This window comes from Cajanus cajan, chromosome 7 (genome assembly GCF_000230855.2).
Source record: "Cajanus cajan strain Asha chromosome 7, NIPB_CcT2T_4, whole genome shotgun sequence".
Lineage (NCBI taxonomy): Eukaryota > Viridiplantae > Streptophyta > Magnoliopsida > Fabales > Fabaceae > Cajanus > Cajanus cajan.
The window spans coordinates 18,009,359-18,025,840 of NC_138523.1; the positions used below are offsets into that span (position 1 = coordinate 18,009,359).

Genomic DNA, 16,482 nt, shown 5'->3' on the forward strand with positions numbered 1-16,482 from the left:
TGGTAGGGTTTGGCACAACTTTTCTTGTGCTCCCAACGAGGTTCACAACAATATTACATCTCATGATCAAATTCATCGACTCGTGTCATTGGCAAAAAAACTAGAAAGTTTCAAAAAAGAAAATGTTGATTGTGTATACATTTAAAGTGGAACATCATAAAACCAACAGGTACAAAAAACTTGGCTCTAACTCTATACATGAATGCAAACAGGGTACATGAGTTGATACAACATGATATTCAGCATGAGAACGTGATTTGAGACTGACTGAAAGATGGCATGGCATTCACAAGACTCACAAAGCTGGATGAGCATTCATATCGCATAAATTCATGCCCTTCAACACTGCTTTTGGAAATTTGTTCACAATTTGATGTAGTGTGAATGAGTACTCAATGACGCCCTTAGATCACATGCTGAAAAATCGTTCTACCATCCATTTACCCCCTAAAAAGGGTTACAGATTCAACAGAAAAAACTGTGATCTACTGCACTAGGTTATATATTCAACAAAAGAATGATTTGTAAATACATAAACACTACAATTAGCAGGCCAATATTTAAGCTTCCTCTCCCTGAAGCTCGATCATACAATTTCTAAGTGCTTGTACTTACATAACCTGGCCTGTGGAAGAGAATATGCTAGCTGTGAGTGAGACTATCTATCAAGTCCCCATTTGGCAAGATCAAGAGTTTGCTAATATGCTTGCAGCATCTGTATATAATTTTACTCATTGTGGTTGAAACCCCTTTTTGCCAAAATTAGTGTCTTGCATCATTGCAGCAAACTCACTATAATCAATACGTCCATCCTGAAAACAGTGCAGAATACAAGTCAAATAAAGAAAACATAAAAAGTGAACCAATGGAATGCTATATATTACATTATCCTGGTCAATTTCACGCATTATTTCATCTAGTTGGTAATCCTTCAAGCCGAACTGTTCACAGGCGTGTTGGAGCTCATCTCGTGTAATGTATCCACTTCCATCTTTGTCAAAGTATGTGAATGCTGCATATAGATGATCCTCCTTCTGGATCTTGTTTAGATGAAGCATAGCTGCTATGAATTCACCATAGTCTATGGTACCACTGTTATCAACGTCTGCCTGAATAGTAAACAAGAAAGCAAAAGGGATTGATCTAATGAACTACATACAAAAAAATCAATTGTTCGGTTGAATATAATAGTGCATTCTTGTTTTTCTAGAATGAGTTACAAGCAGTCATTAATTTTCAAGTAAAATGCCTTCTCATAAACTACTATGTATCGCCTTTCCAGTTGTATGCCAATGAATCAAATAATAAGTCAAATCCTTTAGCACAACAAACAATTGTACATAGAATAGTAGGCAAGCATTACCGCTTCCATCAACCAAGTAATTTCAGAATCCTTAAGAACGGAACCCACTCTCTCCAAACCATTTTTCAGTTCCTCAAGAGTGATCTGTCCACTATTATCTGAGTCTATCATCATGAACATTTCTTTCAGTCCTGCAATTTCTTCCTCGGACAGACTTTCAGCAATTACCTGCCAACGGATGCAACAAGTCATACCACTGCTTTATGTTTCGCTAGAAATTTTTTCAATATTTTCAACAATAGCAGCATTTTTTCCAATTTATTCTTCAAATGACCGAGGCTTCAATCAACTAGACCAGTTTTCTAAATTTATAGTGAATGTCTCGACAACCATATATGGAAAATTAAGTTTCACCAATAAAATACGATAGTTCTCGAGCACAAGGTTTTTGACTTTCCGTATATGAGACACTAAAGACTGCAACATATAATGTACTTCTAATCTCAAATAATTAGTGGATACTCACTCGAATAGCTATTTTTTTGAGCTTGTTCATTGCAGAGAATTGCTTCAAACGAGTCAAGACAGCAGAATCAAGAGGTTTATCAGGAGCGACACCTCCAACCTGAACCCATGGGTGGCCTGCACATCATGGAACTTAGCTTAATGTATTTGTATATTCAAAAGTGAAGAAAAATAATAAGTTTCAATTTTGAAACAGAACATAAATTATGGTTATTATTGAAAATAATCAGATAAATGTCAAAAATATGCAGTCCAAAAAGTAAATAACAAAGACGAATAAATAATAATGATTCTTCATTCTTCTGTTACCAAAAAAAATAATGATGCTTCTCTTTATTCCACTTTTGAGAATCTTGTATTATTCTCTTCAACATAAAATTAAGTTTTCTTGATTGATACATTTTGTCTTGTTAAGAAACATGATTTAAAGAGGAAGGGGCACTTATTTTAAGTACATTACTTGGAAACATACTTGAACCCATTACACGGAAACACGCTTGAACCCTTTTAAGAAGAGAAAATTCCAAGGCTCAAGTGATGATTGACTAATGAATAACAACTTACCAACCTGTACGACAAAATAATAATAAATAACAATAACAAAGAAGCAAAGGGGAAGAGATGTAGTAATTTAACCATAATAACCTTTATACATTTCCAATATGAAAATTATATTTATTCTTATGGATAATGCAGAGTTTCCACGTCTATTATGTGAAAAATGAAATGGTGGTATATAAGCAATGCAGTTTCCAAAAGAAAACCACCAAATATGAAATATGGTACCATTTCATCTGAAATATCAAAGTCAAATTGTCCACTGAGAGGGAAAAGATCTAAATTTACTTTAGTTTCTGAATACTATGTATGGTTTATTTTTTATTGGTAATGTCTATCCAGTAGGGGTAATGACTAGTAATCTATCATTCTCTTTAGCTATAAATTCAAGTTTTCAAATTTACAGAGAACTATGCTTTATTTTTTCCCTATCACCCCCACAATACGACGGATGATAAAAACAGACAGGTCAGGATTTGTGTTTTATTGTAGGAAAGGATTCTCAGTTTATCATCATAAATGTAGCTGTTAGTTTATAGTAGCAACTGACAAGAAAATTTGTCATCATGAATATAAATTGTTAAGAAAGAAAATCCTGAATAACTAGACTATCTACTAAATTATTTGAACTGATCTCTAATGACAAAAAAGGTGTGAGAACTATTCCACGATGCATTTCAATTAACGCTAAGGTGCATCAATGAGACATGCATACTCACAAAGAACTTCATGTGCTGTCATCCGCTTCTTAGGGTCCCTTACAAGCATCCTTCGAACAAGATCCTTTGCACTTTCAGATATGCTAGGCCAAGGTTCAGACATAAAGTCAAGCTCTCCTTTCAAAACTTGCTCAAATATTCCCTGTTCCGTTTCTGATCCATACACCAAACATATCAGGCACTTACGAGTAAGTATTACACAAGCAAAGGAGTTGACATAATGAAATCAAGTGGTATAGCATTATCACCATCCCAAAATGGGGGAACTCCACTGAGTAAAATGTAGATGATCACCCCAGCACTCCAAACATCACATTCTGGACCATAGTGCTTCCGCAAAACTTCAGGGGCCACATAGTAAGGGCTTCCAACCACATCAGTAAATGTTTCACCTGAAGTTATGAATATTTTCTCAATCTGAATTTGAAAAAATCAAATCCCAAATAAAAAGGAAAAGTAGAAGGGTTTAACATTGTTAAACGAAATGGAAAGCCCTAGTAAGTTAAGAGAACATAACTTTGATATATGGTAACACCGAAACACGATGCCCTACATACATGACTTAAACACTAACAGATCATCTTCACTTTTATTAACAAAAAAGTAGCCACGATAATGCCCTTACATTAGCGAAGTAAAATTACTAATCAATTAGAAGTAGTTCACAGGAATAATTACTTCATTAAAAATATTAGTTTTGGAAATAAAAGACAAAGCAGTTATGGAAATGGTGTAGAAAAAAATATGGAGTCATAACATCAAAATACTGTCTTGATTTGACAAATATTAAAACATCAAGAGGAAAATGTTTGTGAAAACAAATGCCCAAGGAACAGTGCCTGAACCATGTCTTTACTCATTATTCATAGTAGACAATAAAGAGGACAAAGACAAAACGTGTTCACAACTCCAAATATACAATTAACTCTGTTTCCATATTCGATAGCAAGCAGACAGAAGTGGAGAACCATAGATCATCAAAGTATACAAAAATGGTAAACAAAGGGTACGTAAACTATGTAAATTTTCTCATTCATAACACTAAAAACATGCATCTCACTCTCAGTCACAGACAACTCTCTTAGATCAAAGCCATGTGTTTCCTATTGTTTCAATTGCATTTAGTTGGGTAGCATGGGACCTCAAAGTTCAACAACAAATAGATCATAAGATGTCCTTCCTAGCTCTTCATGATCATAATCAACTTAAATACTGCCAAGAGTGTTTGTAATAGCTTCTGCAGAGCTCATTTAAACTTATGAAAGTGACTTACGACCTAGTGTTTCTTATCCCACTTACTCAAGTAAGCTTCAAAATTAGAAGCTTATGAATAAGGCCTAGTTTAAACAAATTTCTCAATAAATACTTATAGCAGAAGAAAATAATAAGCCAAAATGAATCAAATGTCTTCTATAAGTTAAAATCAGCATGCAGTACATCTTTAGAAGTAATTCATTTAACTTCTCCGAAAGTTATAGTTTCACGTTGGATTCTCCATAGGCATGTTCAAAAATTAGTTAATGTGATTTTAGGTAAATATTACATGTTTGATTTCAGGTTAAAAAATTTATTCTGGGTCCATAATTGATTCTTAGTTAAAATAACAGGCCATGTTTAGATGCGTATCCAGAATTCACATCTAAATAAAAATTAAATCAATTTTGACAGAAAAACAACTAATAGCTGCTTCCTTAGATCGACATCCAGTGACACCCTATGGGTTATCAAACACACACTTACTTTATTTCTAACTTGCTTTTTACAATAAAAAAAATTCAAACATAAATCATATTAGTTCAAAATCAATTTTATCAACTTTCATCAAAACAAACACTTATTTTAATCTCTTATAATCTCCGACTAGTTCACCTATGTTTTTGTCCATACTTAAACTCCTAGCTATGACTCTTAACACAAAGACAGTGATAGATCTAAAAATTTTGGACGGATTTAGAAATTTTAGACCCAAAGAACAATTCACAGCCAAATATATAAAATTGTAATGTTAATAATGTAATAAAAAATGGAAAAAAAAATATATTCTCTTTATCATAGTTATATATTATAAATATATAACAAAATAACTATTTAACTATTTATCTCCTTACAATTTCTCATCTCATTTTTTATGATATATTCATAAAGAAGTTAGCTCTTTCACCAAGATATGAATAAACAAAAGTAAAACACGACCCTGTAGTTTCTCAACTATCTTTTCTTATTTTTTTATGTAATAATTATTATACTCATTATATATGTTGTACAACAATTAATTTGACAATTCTTTCAACTAAAATATATAACAGTAACAAAAACAAATGCATAAACAATTGTAACATACAAGATTAAAATTTTAAAATAAATTCAAACAAAAAAAAACTCAAAGAATTTTTTTTAATAAACTAAACTATCTTATCTAATTATTACAAAATCAATGAATTTTCCATTTAAAAATCCTAAATATAATTTGACAAAAAAAAAAAGTGAAAGAAACTGTTTAATAAAAGAAAAAGTGAACAAAAACACTAATATACAATGTATCAGATACTGTAGGGGGGAATAAAAATATATAGTATTAAAAAATTTTGAAATCTTAGTGCTTTAGCTGTAGATTCGTCCCTGCAGAAGGAGGGGAAAGAAAATACCTGGTCTAAAGAAAACAGAGAGGCCAAAATCTATGGTCTTAAGCGGCGACTCCTCCTCATGGTTGATGAACAAAAAATTCTCTGGCTTCAAGTCCCTATGCATGACCCCAAGAGAATGACAAGCTTGCACAACACTAACAATGACCCTGGCAAGCTCCGCAGCCTTTCTCTCGGTGTAATGCCCCCTCTGAATGATCCTGTCAAAGAGCTCCCCACCAGCACAAAGCTCCATAACCAGATGCACCGCCACAGCGTCCTCGAAAGCCCCCACTATCTGAATCACGTTGGGGTGCCCCGCGAGGTGGTGCATTATTTGAATCTCCCTCCTCACATCCTCCACGTCCTCCTGCGTCGTCAATTTCCTCTTCGCGATGGATTTGCACGCGAAGTCCTTGTTCGTCCCCTTCTGAACGCACAGGAACGTGGTCCCGAATTGCCCCTGACCTAGCTTCCTCCCCAAGCTGAAAAACTCCTTCATGTTCTCGGTCTTGCGACCGAGCACCGACTCCACCTGGAGCCCCACGCTCGACAAGCGCTTCACGTGAGTCGGTTTCTTCGGTTTGTTTTCACTGGTCACCGGCGGAGACGGTTTCTCGTGGTCCAGCGGGAGCGGCTTCGCGGCGTCCGGCGGGATTTTGACCTGCTCCGGCGGCGTGTTCTGGACCGACATCGGAGGATCTGAATCCGAAGGCTTGGGGCTGGGCTTCGGCTCCGGATCTTTCGACGAATCGGTGGTTTGCGACGGAGGTAGTGCCTTCGCGTCGGCGGAGGCTGGCGGCGGGAGGTGCGACTCCGGCGGGCGCGTCTTCCACAAGTTCGCCGTGACGGATTGGAGGAAGCCGTTGCCGACGTTCGGTCCCACGCAGTTGTTGCCCATCGGAGTCGAGAGTCTTTCACTCTCGCCGCGGCGACGCCATTGACGGAACGGAAACGAAACCCTAATTGGAACTCCGACGGTGGAAGAGTGGTGTTTGTTTCGGGGAAATTGAGTCGTGAGATTGCGATTGTTGTTGGCGGTGAATCGGAATCGGAATCGGAATCGGAATTTGGAAAATGGAGAATTCAGAACGTGGCGATGGTGTCAAGCTCATGCATGTAGCTTTGTGGAGAAAAACCAGATCGCGTGCATGCGTGCATGCATGTAATGATCAACGATGCATGCTTGCTTTTGCAGTTGAAATTAATATCTCTTTTTTGTTTTTTTTTTCTTCTCTTCGTTTCATGTGTGAATAATCTTTCTCTTAGTTTATAATTTCTTATACATAATTTTTTTTTCTGGCCACGGGAAATTATATATAATTTATTTTGCACAAATATTTTTAGTTTTTTTTTTTCTCTTTCTTTCGTTTTACTACAGTACCAATATATATATATAACTGCTATCTACTATATGTATTATTTATACTAATATATAAAAGAAATATCATTTACAATAATTATTTTTAATTTTTATTTTTATATAAATTATTTTATTTTTTGTTTATTTTTTATAATTTTTTAAGATTACTTTTTTTATGAGTAATTTTTTATTTTTTCTTTTTTTTTTATTTTATTCTGAGACTACTATAATTATTTATAAAAATAATTATTTTTTTAATATAATACAGGTACAGAGTGTTTTTTTCCGACTAATAATTAATGAAGATAATATTTGATGATATTTTTAGGCTAATTTTGTAGTACTTATATATCATTTGATATTAATGTGTAATTAATTTTAATTATATAATAAGTTTATAAATGTATTTTATTCTAGATAATGGTAATAAATAATAAACATTTCAGTATATAGTTTTACGTATTAATTTTTTAATAATTACTTTTTTATAGTAATAAAGTTTTAATATATTTGTTGTCCCTGAAAAGTTCATATGAGAAGTGTGTTACTATTAATGATTGATTATATTTATCAATATTATTTAAACTAATTATATGATAAATATTCAATTTAATATTAATTTACAATCAATGTTATATATAGAGTGATAAATAAATATAAAGAGAAGACATAAATATGTTTTTAGTTTATGTAAAATAGTATGTTTTGATTTTAATCCTCGTAAATTTTTTCTTGTTTTACATTTATCTAAAATTTTAAAAAAATATTTTAATCTTTATTACTAGATAATTATTAGATAATTTTTTTTAACTACGTATGTGTTCATTAGAATATTATGTAATCATCTTAAGTGATTTATTTCAACTGTCTATGATACTTTATCTGCATTTTTAAACTTCTAAATTTTTTTATAAATCTTTAAAATAGGTTTTATATATAAATTTTAAAATGGTCATCAAGGAAAAAAAATAACTTTCAATTTTAGAGTGGAAATTTTTTTTTATAAATATCAAAAATCAAAATTTATTTACTTTACAAGAATAAAAACAATGTTTACAAATTTTAGAATAATGAAAAATAAAAAAAATACCTATATAAAATATATTATGATACAAAAACTTTAATATGTGTGTATTATGATAATTTGTGTGTATTCTCGTATTTTCATTTAATATGTGAAAAATAAACATGTTAACATGGAAGGAATTGAATTGTGTTTAAAATCTTTTGAAATTTTTTTAGAAGAAATAGTTTTTCATCACTAATACAAATTGAAATAATTTGTTCAATGTAAACAAAGAGTAAGGAAAATAAAAATACACAGGTTCACTCTTTGAGTTAGAGCGACATTCATTTTTTTTTCCCTCACAAATTCACAATGATTTTCATTATTATTTAAATTGAGCACAATCAAATATTCTCTGAACTTTTTCAAGTCTTACAATCTGTCAATCTCAACTTGGACTGATTGCACCAAGTATTCTTTTATGTCTATCAATTATCATTTTAATGTGAAACCTCTTCAGACTCTTTACAACACAAAGGTAAAAAGTTTAAAGTGTTTTAAGTCACAGAAGTGAGGATATGGAGATAACAAACAAGTATATCACTCATCACACAACTAAAAACAAAGTTTTATTGAGATATAAAGATCATCTACTTAATAACTTGAGTTTTTCAAAGACATTTTTTCTTTGCTTAGGACTTTTATGATGAATTCATTTTACAAAGTGTTGGACAATCATCACCTCTACATCTTCAGGGGTCTTTCATTTATAACCAGTAGATAGTGATGTTGAAAGAGACAAAACTATTGTATTGTAACAAACATGTTTAAGCATGCCTTGCACAATAGTACAAAATGTCATTTGTCTTTTAATTAGTGTCATGGGAAAAAGAAATACTACTAAAACTTCACAGCAAGTCAACATTGCATCTTAGTTACTTTTGGTTAGAACACCAAATGTTCTTTTTGTATGGTTGTGATTTTGGTGCTATAGTAATTTGAAATTTATATTCCTGTAAAGGACAAAATAATAACACAAGATTTCTAAATTAAACAAAATTTCATGTATGTTAGAGAACTACGATTATAATAGTTTGTGACAACACAATTGTCCACATGATACAACTATTATTAGACAAACATAGCCAAATCTTGGACAAATTATAAAAACATATAAAGAGAATAAATATATAGGGATACATTAGACGCTTAGATTGGATTAAGTCCATCCGAATGATATTGTAAAAACTTATCGAACAATTAAGTTCAAAAGACTTGATTCATTTTTATCTTTCGCACTTTTATCATAAATTTTTAATGTCTTGATATCTTCCAAAGACTAAGTGAGGATATAAACGATTGTCTTTGATCCGAACAACTTCTCATTTTATTAATTTTATGATGACAAACATTAAAATTTTATCGTTAGAGGGATTTTGATTATAAGATTTGAAAAACATTATTAATATTAAGTTTGAATTCCTGTTATATATTGAACAATGGACTCTGTTCTAAAAACATAGTATAATGTTTGACGCTTGTCATATATATATATATATATATATATATATATATATATATATATATATATATATATATATATGTGGGGATTGCTAGTATATTAGTGTTGGTGTTATAGGTAAGCGCACCCAAGTCTCTGTAGTATAATTAAAAAGTTGTCGAACCTCAGGAACTTGTGAAGTAAGCTATGATTTCTATTATACTAATTGATGCTTGTGAATTTAAAACTTGAGTAATTACACATGTTCAAATTTGATATGGATGATTGATCAAATCTAAGTAACCAAAGGATAATTTAATTTAAAGGAAAACAGATACGAGAAACAATTTGGGATTAAATTCATCAATCTCCCTCCTATGCATTCCTATTGATTCTTTCAAAAGATTCCATTACCCATTGCCATTGAGTTCTCTAAATTCATTCAGACCCAATCCCTTGGCATAAGAAGTTCTAAGATATTTAACTCAATGAATGACTCCTCACTTCATTCAGTTAAATATCCCGCATTAAGAATCAGAACTTGTTGCAATTATTAATTTCAAGACCATCCCTGGCTCTCAAAGCTAATAGGTGATTTGTTTCAAGTCTAGATTCAGAAAACGTTTTCCAACCAAATTCTAAATCCAAGATCAAAGATAAATGATCAGTTTATCAAAGCATTAAGAACAGAATACAAATCACTGACATTGAGTAATAGATGATATATATATATATATATATATGAATCAAAGAGGAATACACCAGAGTTTGATGACTACATTAATCCCAAACCTAGAGCTTTAGCTCTCCATGGTACAAGAAATCACAAAACAACAAGATGAAAGGTAGAAGAAAGAGATCCTCTGAAGAATCGCGTCCCCACGAGCTCCAAAGTGCTCTGTTTCCTCGTTCCTCTCTGTTATTCTCTTCGTACAGATTGTGTTTTTCTTTTTCTCTCTCCCCTGCCCTTTTATACGTGCTAGAATTAAAACATAGTAGTTAGGAAAGAGAAGAATCTGCTCAGCGCCTTGAAACGGCTGAGCGATTTGAAGAATTCTTCACCATGAAGTAATCTGAAGGGCTGAGCCGTTCAAATCCGCTGAGCGCCTTGGAGATTCTTCACGGTTAATTAAGCAAGGACAAGGGGCTGGGCACTTCATATCCGCTGAGCACCTAGGAGGCAGAGAGCACTCCTTCTTCTAGGGCCAAATCCGCTCAACGCTTTAGAGTGGTTGAGCGCCTCTCCTTTGCTGCATTTGTTGAGCTCTCTAGCTTGAAAGCGCTCAGCCGTTTGTCTCCAGATTTCAAAAACTACAAAATAAGAGGAAAATCTGATCAAAAACTCATCACTCCATGTAATAATGTAAATTAAGAGCCCTTCTTTGATTCTTAATGTATTTGCCAAAATTATATCAATATATATACAAAAAGTGTGCTAGATAAGTGTCTCAAATTTAAATTTCATTAAACTAATTAGACACTTATCAAGCTACCCCCAACTTAGAAATTTGTTTGTCCTCAAACAAAAGATCTTAATTGAGAGAATAATATAACTAACTTATATACCCAGTGAAACACTACAAGTTTCACCCAAAAAATATATGTTAATGCACTTACATGATTTCAAGGAGTCCAATGAAAACTTGTTTGCAAAATCCAATGAGTACATGTTACTACAAATGGTGCCCACATGATAACAAAAATTATGAACCTCAAGCATACTCAAGGTAAATATTCACTCATCTTCCATTGCTTCCAGTCAAGAGCACTAAAATTTCCTCACCAATGTGTATCTCTCTTTAGTATGCTGTGAAGGGTGAGTGTTTCTCTCTTTTCAAGCACCAAAACATGCTAAGTCTGATTTGTTACCCGTCTCCCATAAGTCTGTTGTTAAAACTAAGCATGGATCACTAAGGACTTAAGAGGGTTGTAATGTGGCCTGGCTATCAGAAATTTGGTTTTTCTTTGGGAATCTAAAGGCCTGTTTGACAAGAGACATTCTCACTCATATGGGTTGATACCAAATTCTTGCACCAGCTTGAATTCTCTTGACTCTTTATGTCTCATCCCTCTTTTGATTGAATTTACTAGTTCCTTCTCTTTCAGAATATACACAAATTGATGAAATGGTAACAGGGGACCTTGATTTTAACTTCTTCCCCTTTGTGTTGTGTTGTGTTTTTTTTTTTTGAGTAATATATACACAAAGATTACACTTTGCCTATACAATTCCAACCACATGAACACTCCATACATTTACCCCCAACTTGGCTCAAACCCACTTGTTTCATGAGAATGTCTCTTACCAACAAGGCTAAGGACAATCATGGTTTTTCTTTGTAAGCTTAAGGGTTCTGTTTAGGCTCAAAACTATTTGATCAAGGGTTGATGTAGTTCATGGGTTGGCTTTTTGGCTACTGGCTAAACATAATAAACAATTGCCTTAGTAAATTCCATGCATAGCTTAACTGTGACTCATGGAAGACTCAAACAAAACTGACCGCATGAATCAGTGATGACTCTCAATGATTGAATTTTAACTGTTTGGCCCACTCACTCACACGGTTTGGTTAAGTGCCCTGGATGTCAACAACTTAAGACTCATTTCAATTTCACTTGAACATGCTTGAAGCACACATTTTAAGTCAAAAATGTACAACCACTTGTGCAACAATGTAGATTTCCAGATTAGCAAACAATGCTCATTGAAAACTTGAACCATGAATGTGCTCATTCCAGAAAGATTATCAATTTGATTCCCAAAAAGAATTTTGTCATCACCACAAGAGGACACAAAACACATCAAATACTAATAAAATATTTGCATGAAGGCACAACAGAAATCAAAAGAGAGAGCTTGAAACTTACCTTGAATCAAAGAGAATGATGGTGTGTGTGGAAGAGAAGAAAGCGAGAGAAAATGAGAAGACCAGGTTTGAAAGTGTTGGGAACGAAGGACAAATAAATGGACAACTTCTTTTCTCTTCTTGGATTGGTCTTTCTCAATTTTTTTTGAGGCACTGAGCCCTTTCTAGGTGCTCAGCCGTTTGGGTACCGCGAGCAATATAAAGAAAAGCGCTGAGCGCTTTGAAAACGCTCAGTCGTTTGGTGCAGAAATCTCAACCAAAATGTTTTGCTGATATGAACGGCTAAGCCATTTTCAAGGGCTGAGCTATTTTCCCCCTGGGAGGAAAATTTAGCTAAAAATGAGATACTGCAGCCAAACGGCTGAGCCGTTTTTAATGGCTGAGCCGTTTTGTCAGTTTTGTAAACTTACCTGGAAGAAACACATTTTGTTCTCCTTTCACACTCCCACTTCCAGTTACCTTCAATAAACTATAAAAAAGCACAACACAAGAGAGGAGAATGTTGAAGGAACAAAACATTTGATAGAATGCACCATCAAAACATCAAATCACAAACTCAACTCTTCAAAAGCATAACTACATATGTAAAGGATTAAACTAAAATGAAAATGAGAATTCAAACCAAAATGGCTGGGTTGTCTCCCAGTAAGCGCTTCTTTATTGTCAATAGCTTGACACTTCACTCAGTCATGGATCATTGAGATGAATGACAGTGGTAAGTTTCTCAACCTCACCACCCAAGTATGGCTGAACTCTCTAACCATTCACCATCCAAGATCTCCCATAATTTGGTTCTTCCAACTCCACTGCCCCATATGGCTTGACTGCTTTAATCACAAAGGGACCTGACCATTTGGACTTGAGCTTTCCAGGGAATAATCTCAGCCTGGAATTGAACAAAAACACTTGTTGGTGTAGACCCCTAAAATTGTCCGGGTCGGAAATAAAAGCTTGAAGACTCTCGAAGACTGAAGGATAATCAGCCAGAAGGACTCCTGGAAAGCCCTAGGAGGGTTCTCTGTAGGTCTAGAGGTCTTAGAATAGCTAAAAATAAGGAAGTGGAGGGAAAAAGCCCAATACGGCCGTACTGAACTTAATACGGCCGTATTGAAGCTTCAATACGGCCGTACTGAAGTCAGTACGACCGTATTGACACTTCAATACGACCGCTGCGAACTCAATACGGGCGTATTGAAATTTCTGACTTTCAATACGACCGTATTGAACCCCAATACGACCGTATTGAAGTTCAAAAATTTCAATACGGCCGTATTGGCCCTGTAGGCCGTACTGCGCCTATTCCCTATAAATATGACGTCAATTGGACGTCATTCCACACTTTTCAACATAGTTTGAACCCTCTCCTTGAGTATTCTGGGGTTTTTGAGCAGTGTTCTGCCCTAGAAATCACTCGGAGAGTTGATCCGACGAAGTTCTTGAGCCCCGAGCCATTTTGCTTGAGGATCGAACCTAGTCGAGGGGAAATCTCTTTGATTCCCTTAGTTAAAATTTTGTTCTAGGAGAGCGAGGAGCGGGCTTGTAGAGCGAGGGAACGCCAAAACGCTTCCCAGTTCATTTTTTATAAAAAGCACGCTTCAAGAGGTTTCCCTTCAATCCTTCCTTTTACTGCTTTCTGTGTGCATATTTAAACTGTCATCATGTAGATAGTCAATTCATAATTGTTTAGAATAAATAGGGGTAATTTAGTAATTTTACGCTGTTATTTTAGAAAATAATCTGTCATAGGGAACCCGAAAGGGGCGCTGTGGGGTGCTAACACCTTCCCCACGCGTAACCGACTCCCTTACCCAACTCTGGTTGTAGTGGCCAAAGTTGATTTTTTAAATCAATTGCCTTATCCCTTTTTCCAATGTTTTGAGTAAAACATTGGTGGCGACTCCACGAACCCTCCTTTTATGAAAATCTCTAATCCATGGAGGGTCCCGCTTGGGATTAATATGGATTAGTGAGCCTTTTAATAAAATTGCTCGTTTGACGAGGTCTCAGTTTGAGAATAAGTCATTCTAGCAATCCACTATTTTTAAACAAATAAACGAGTCCAACCATCCCTCGCGAATGCCGAAAGCCCGTTTCGGGCCGGTGGCGACAGATGGCGACTCCACTGGGGAAGCCTCGAGAGTCAGTCCCATTTAGTGACAGATTATTTTTAACAAATAATAGTTAAAATTACTTCATTACCCCTCACTTGTATGATAACATGTTTATCTATTTGGCTTTAATAACTGTTGTATTTTTAAATTTACGCAATTGTTTGAAATAAAAACTGTACACAAACCTTTGCACACAACAGTTCCCTCTATACCCGGGGGCATGAGTGATTAACCATAGGGAGTGGATGTTAGTACGGCCGGTTGTCGAATGGGTCTATAGGTGCCCGTAGACCGTTGTCGGAAAACATCACTCAAGGTGATAACCATGAACTTGAGTCCGACGGTGCGTTGGAACTTTCCATCGACCTACGACGAGAGGAATTGGATCCCTATAATGGGGGCACCTTGGGGGCCTTGGACTGGTGAGAACAGTTAGAACCTACCTTGAATATGCACCATTTCTGCAGGAGACCCCTACCTCGTGATTCGCTCGTGACTGTTCGTGGATGAGTGAATTGTTTGTGTAAATGTTTACGTGCAATTGTTTGTGCATTAATAAATAACCTCGTGATAAGGTCTAAAAATAATCCCCATGCATAAAAAACCATGACATGAGAGGAAAGACCATGTGTGAAAATATAATAAAAGTGAGAAGCATGTACATCATTACCAATAAGACATCATGCATCCTCATAAAAACATACATTTTAGGATCACCAATACCTCTTGACATGAGTGAAAGAGACCCATGACTATAGAGATTCTCCGTTGGGGAGAAATCATAGACAAAGAAGGGTGGTAAACTTCCGTCTTAAAAAGGCAGCGCCTTAAAGATGGAGGTTTATCAAGCTCATGTTAAAGAGTGTATTCATTCCGTAAAATAAACTAACTAAACATTCATTTTAGAAAGTGGCTGGTCATCTCTCTGTCCTTACGCGCGTACGGAAGATCAAGAAAATGGAAGCATTGGAGGAGCAAAACAAGAAGCTCACAACCGAGCTTTCACAGCTTAAAGAGCAGATGGCGCAAATGATGGAACTCATGCGTCATCACAACATCCATGATTCTCATCATAGTGATCATGGGTCCCATCATGAGGGAGAGGAGGAAGAGCATGAAAAAGATCCTCCAAACGCCGTACCCCTTGGGGCAGGAATTATAATAAAAGAGCCCGAGGTCTCAAAGGAACAATTCCATGCCCTCGAGGATCGGCTAAGGGCTATGGAGGGGCATGACTTTGACATTAAGGATGCCGCCGACATGTGTTTAGTGAGGGACATTCAATTCCCTCCTAAATTTAAAGTGCCAGATTTCCCAAAGTACGTGGGATCGACTTGCCCTAAAAGTCATCTCACCATGTACTGTCGCAAGATGGCTGCATATGCCACAAATGAAAAGCTCTTGATCCACTGTTTCCAAGAGAGCTTAGCTGAAACCGCGCTCAACTGGTATATGCAGCTAGACGGAAATCTAGTACATACATGGAGGCAGTTGGCCGACGCCTTTCTCAAGCGCTACAAATACAACATCGACCTAACACCCGATAGGTCTGATCTTCAAGCCTTGAGTAAAAAGAACGATGAATCCTTCAAGGCGTACGCCCAACGTTGGAGGGAGTTGGCGGCACAGATAGAGCCCCCGCTGTCGGATAAGGAGACGGTGTCCTTATTCATCAACTCGTTGACTGGTCCCTATTACGATAAAATGATAGGGAACACAACGACACTCTTCTCGGACATCATCACCATAGGAGAAAGGGTGGAACAAGGACTTAAAAGTGGGAAGCTGGCTAAGCCTTCCCAATCATATGAAGCTAAGAAGACCTTCGGGAAGAAGAAAGAAGGAGGAGTCAACGCTGTAACCATTGCTCCGTCTTCTTCCGCTTCGAAGTCAGGAAAATCGCAAAAC

General features: G+C 35.4%; 1 protein-coding gene across 1 annotated transcript; it reads right to left on the reverse strand.

Moving 5' to 3' along the window:
• Positions 1–6,924, reverse strand: LOC109817050 (calcium-dependent protein kinase 20). The gene is made up of 7 exons (XM_020382246.3): positions 5,751–6,924; positions 3,354–3,497; positions 3,106–3,258; positions 1,830–1,945; positions 1,364–1,531; positions 885–1,109; positions 1–812 (listed from the first exon to the last, which is right to left on the reverse strand). The coding sequence occupies exons 1-7, from the start codon at positions 6,625–6,627 to the stop codon at positions 732–734; spliced, it is 1,764 nt and encodes a 587-aa protein (XP_020237835.1). The 5' UTR covers positions 6,628–6,924; the 3' UTR covers positions 1–731.
• Between the last annotated feature and the right edge of the window lie 9,558 nt (positions 6,925–16,482).

Excerpts from the sequence above, each read along its gene's own strand:
- LOC109817050 (XM_020382246.3), bottom strand. The coding sequence starts at position 6,627 with ATGGGCAACAACTGCGTGGGACCGAACGTCGGCAACGGCTTCCTCCAA. Across the intron at positions 1,532-1,829 it reads TCAAAAAAATAGCTATTCGA|GTAATTGCTGAAAGTCTGTC; the intron begins GTGAGTATCCAC and ends ATCCGTTGGCAG. Across the intron at positions 813-884 it reads GTGAAATTGACCAGGATAAT|GATGGACGTATTGATTATAG; the intron begins GTAATATATAGC and ends CACTGTTTTCAG.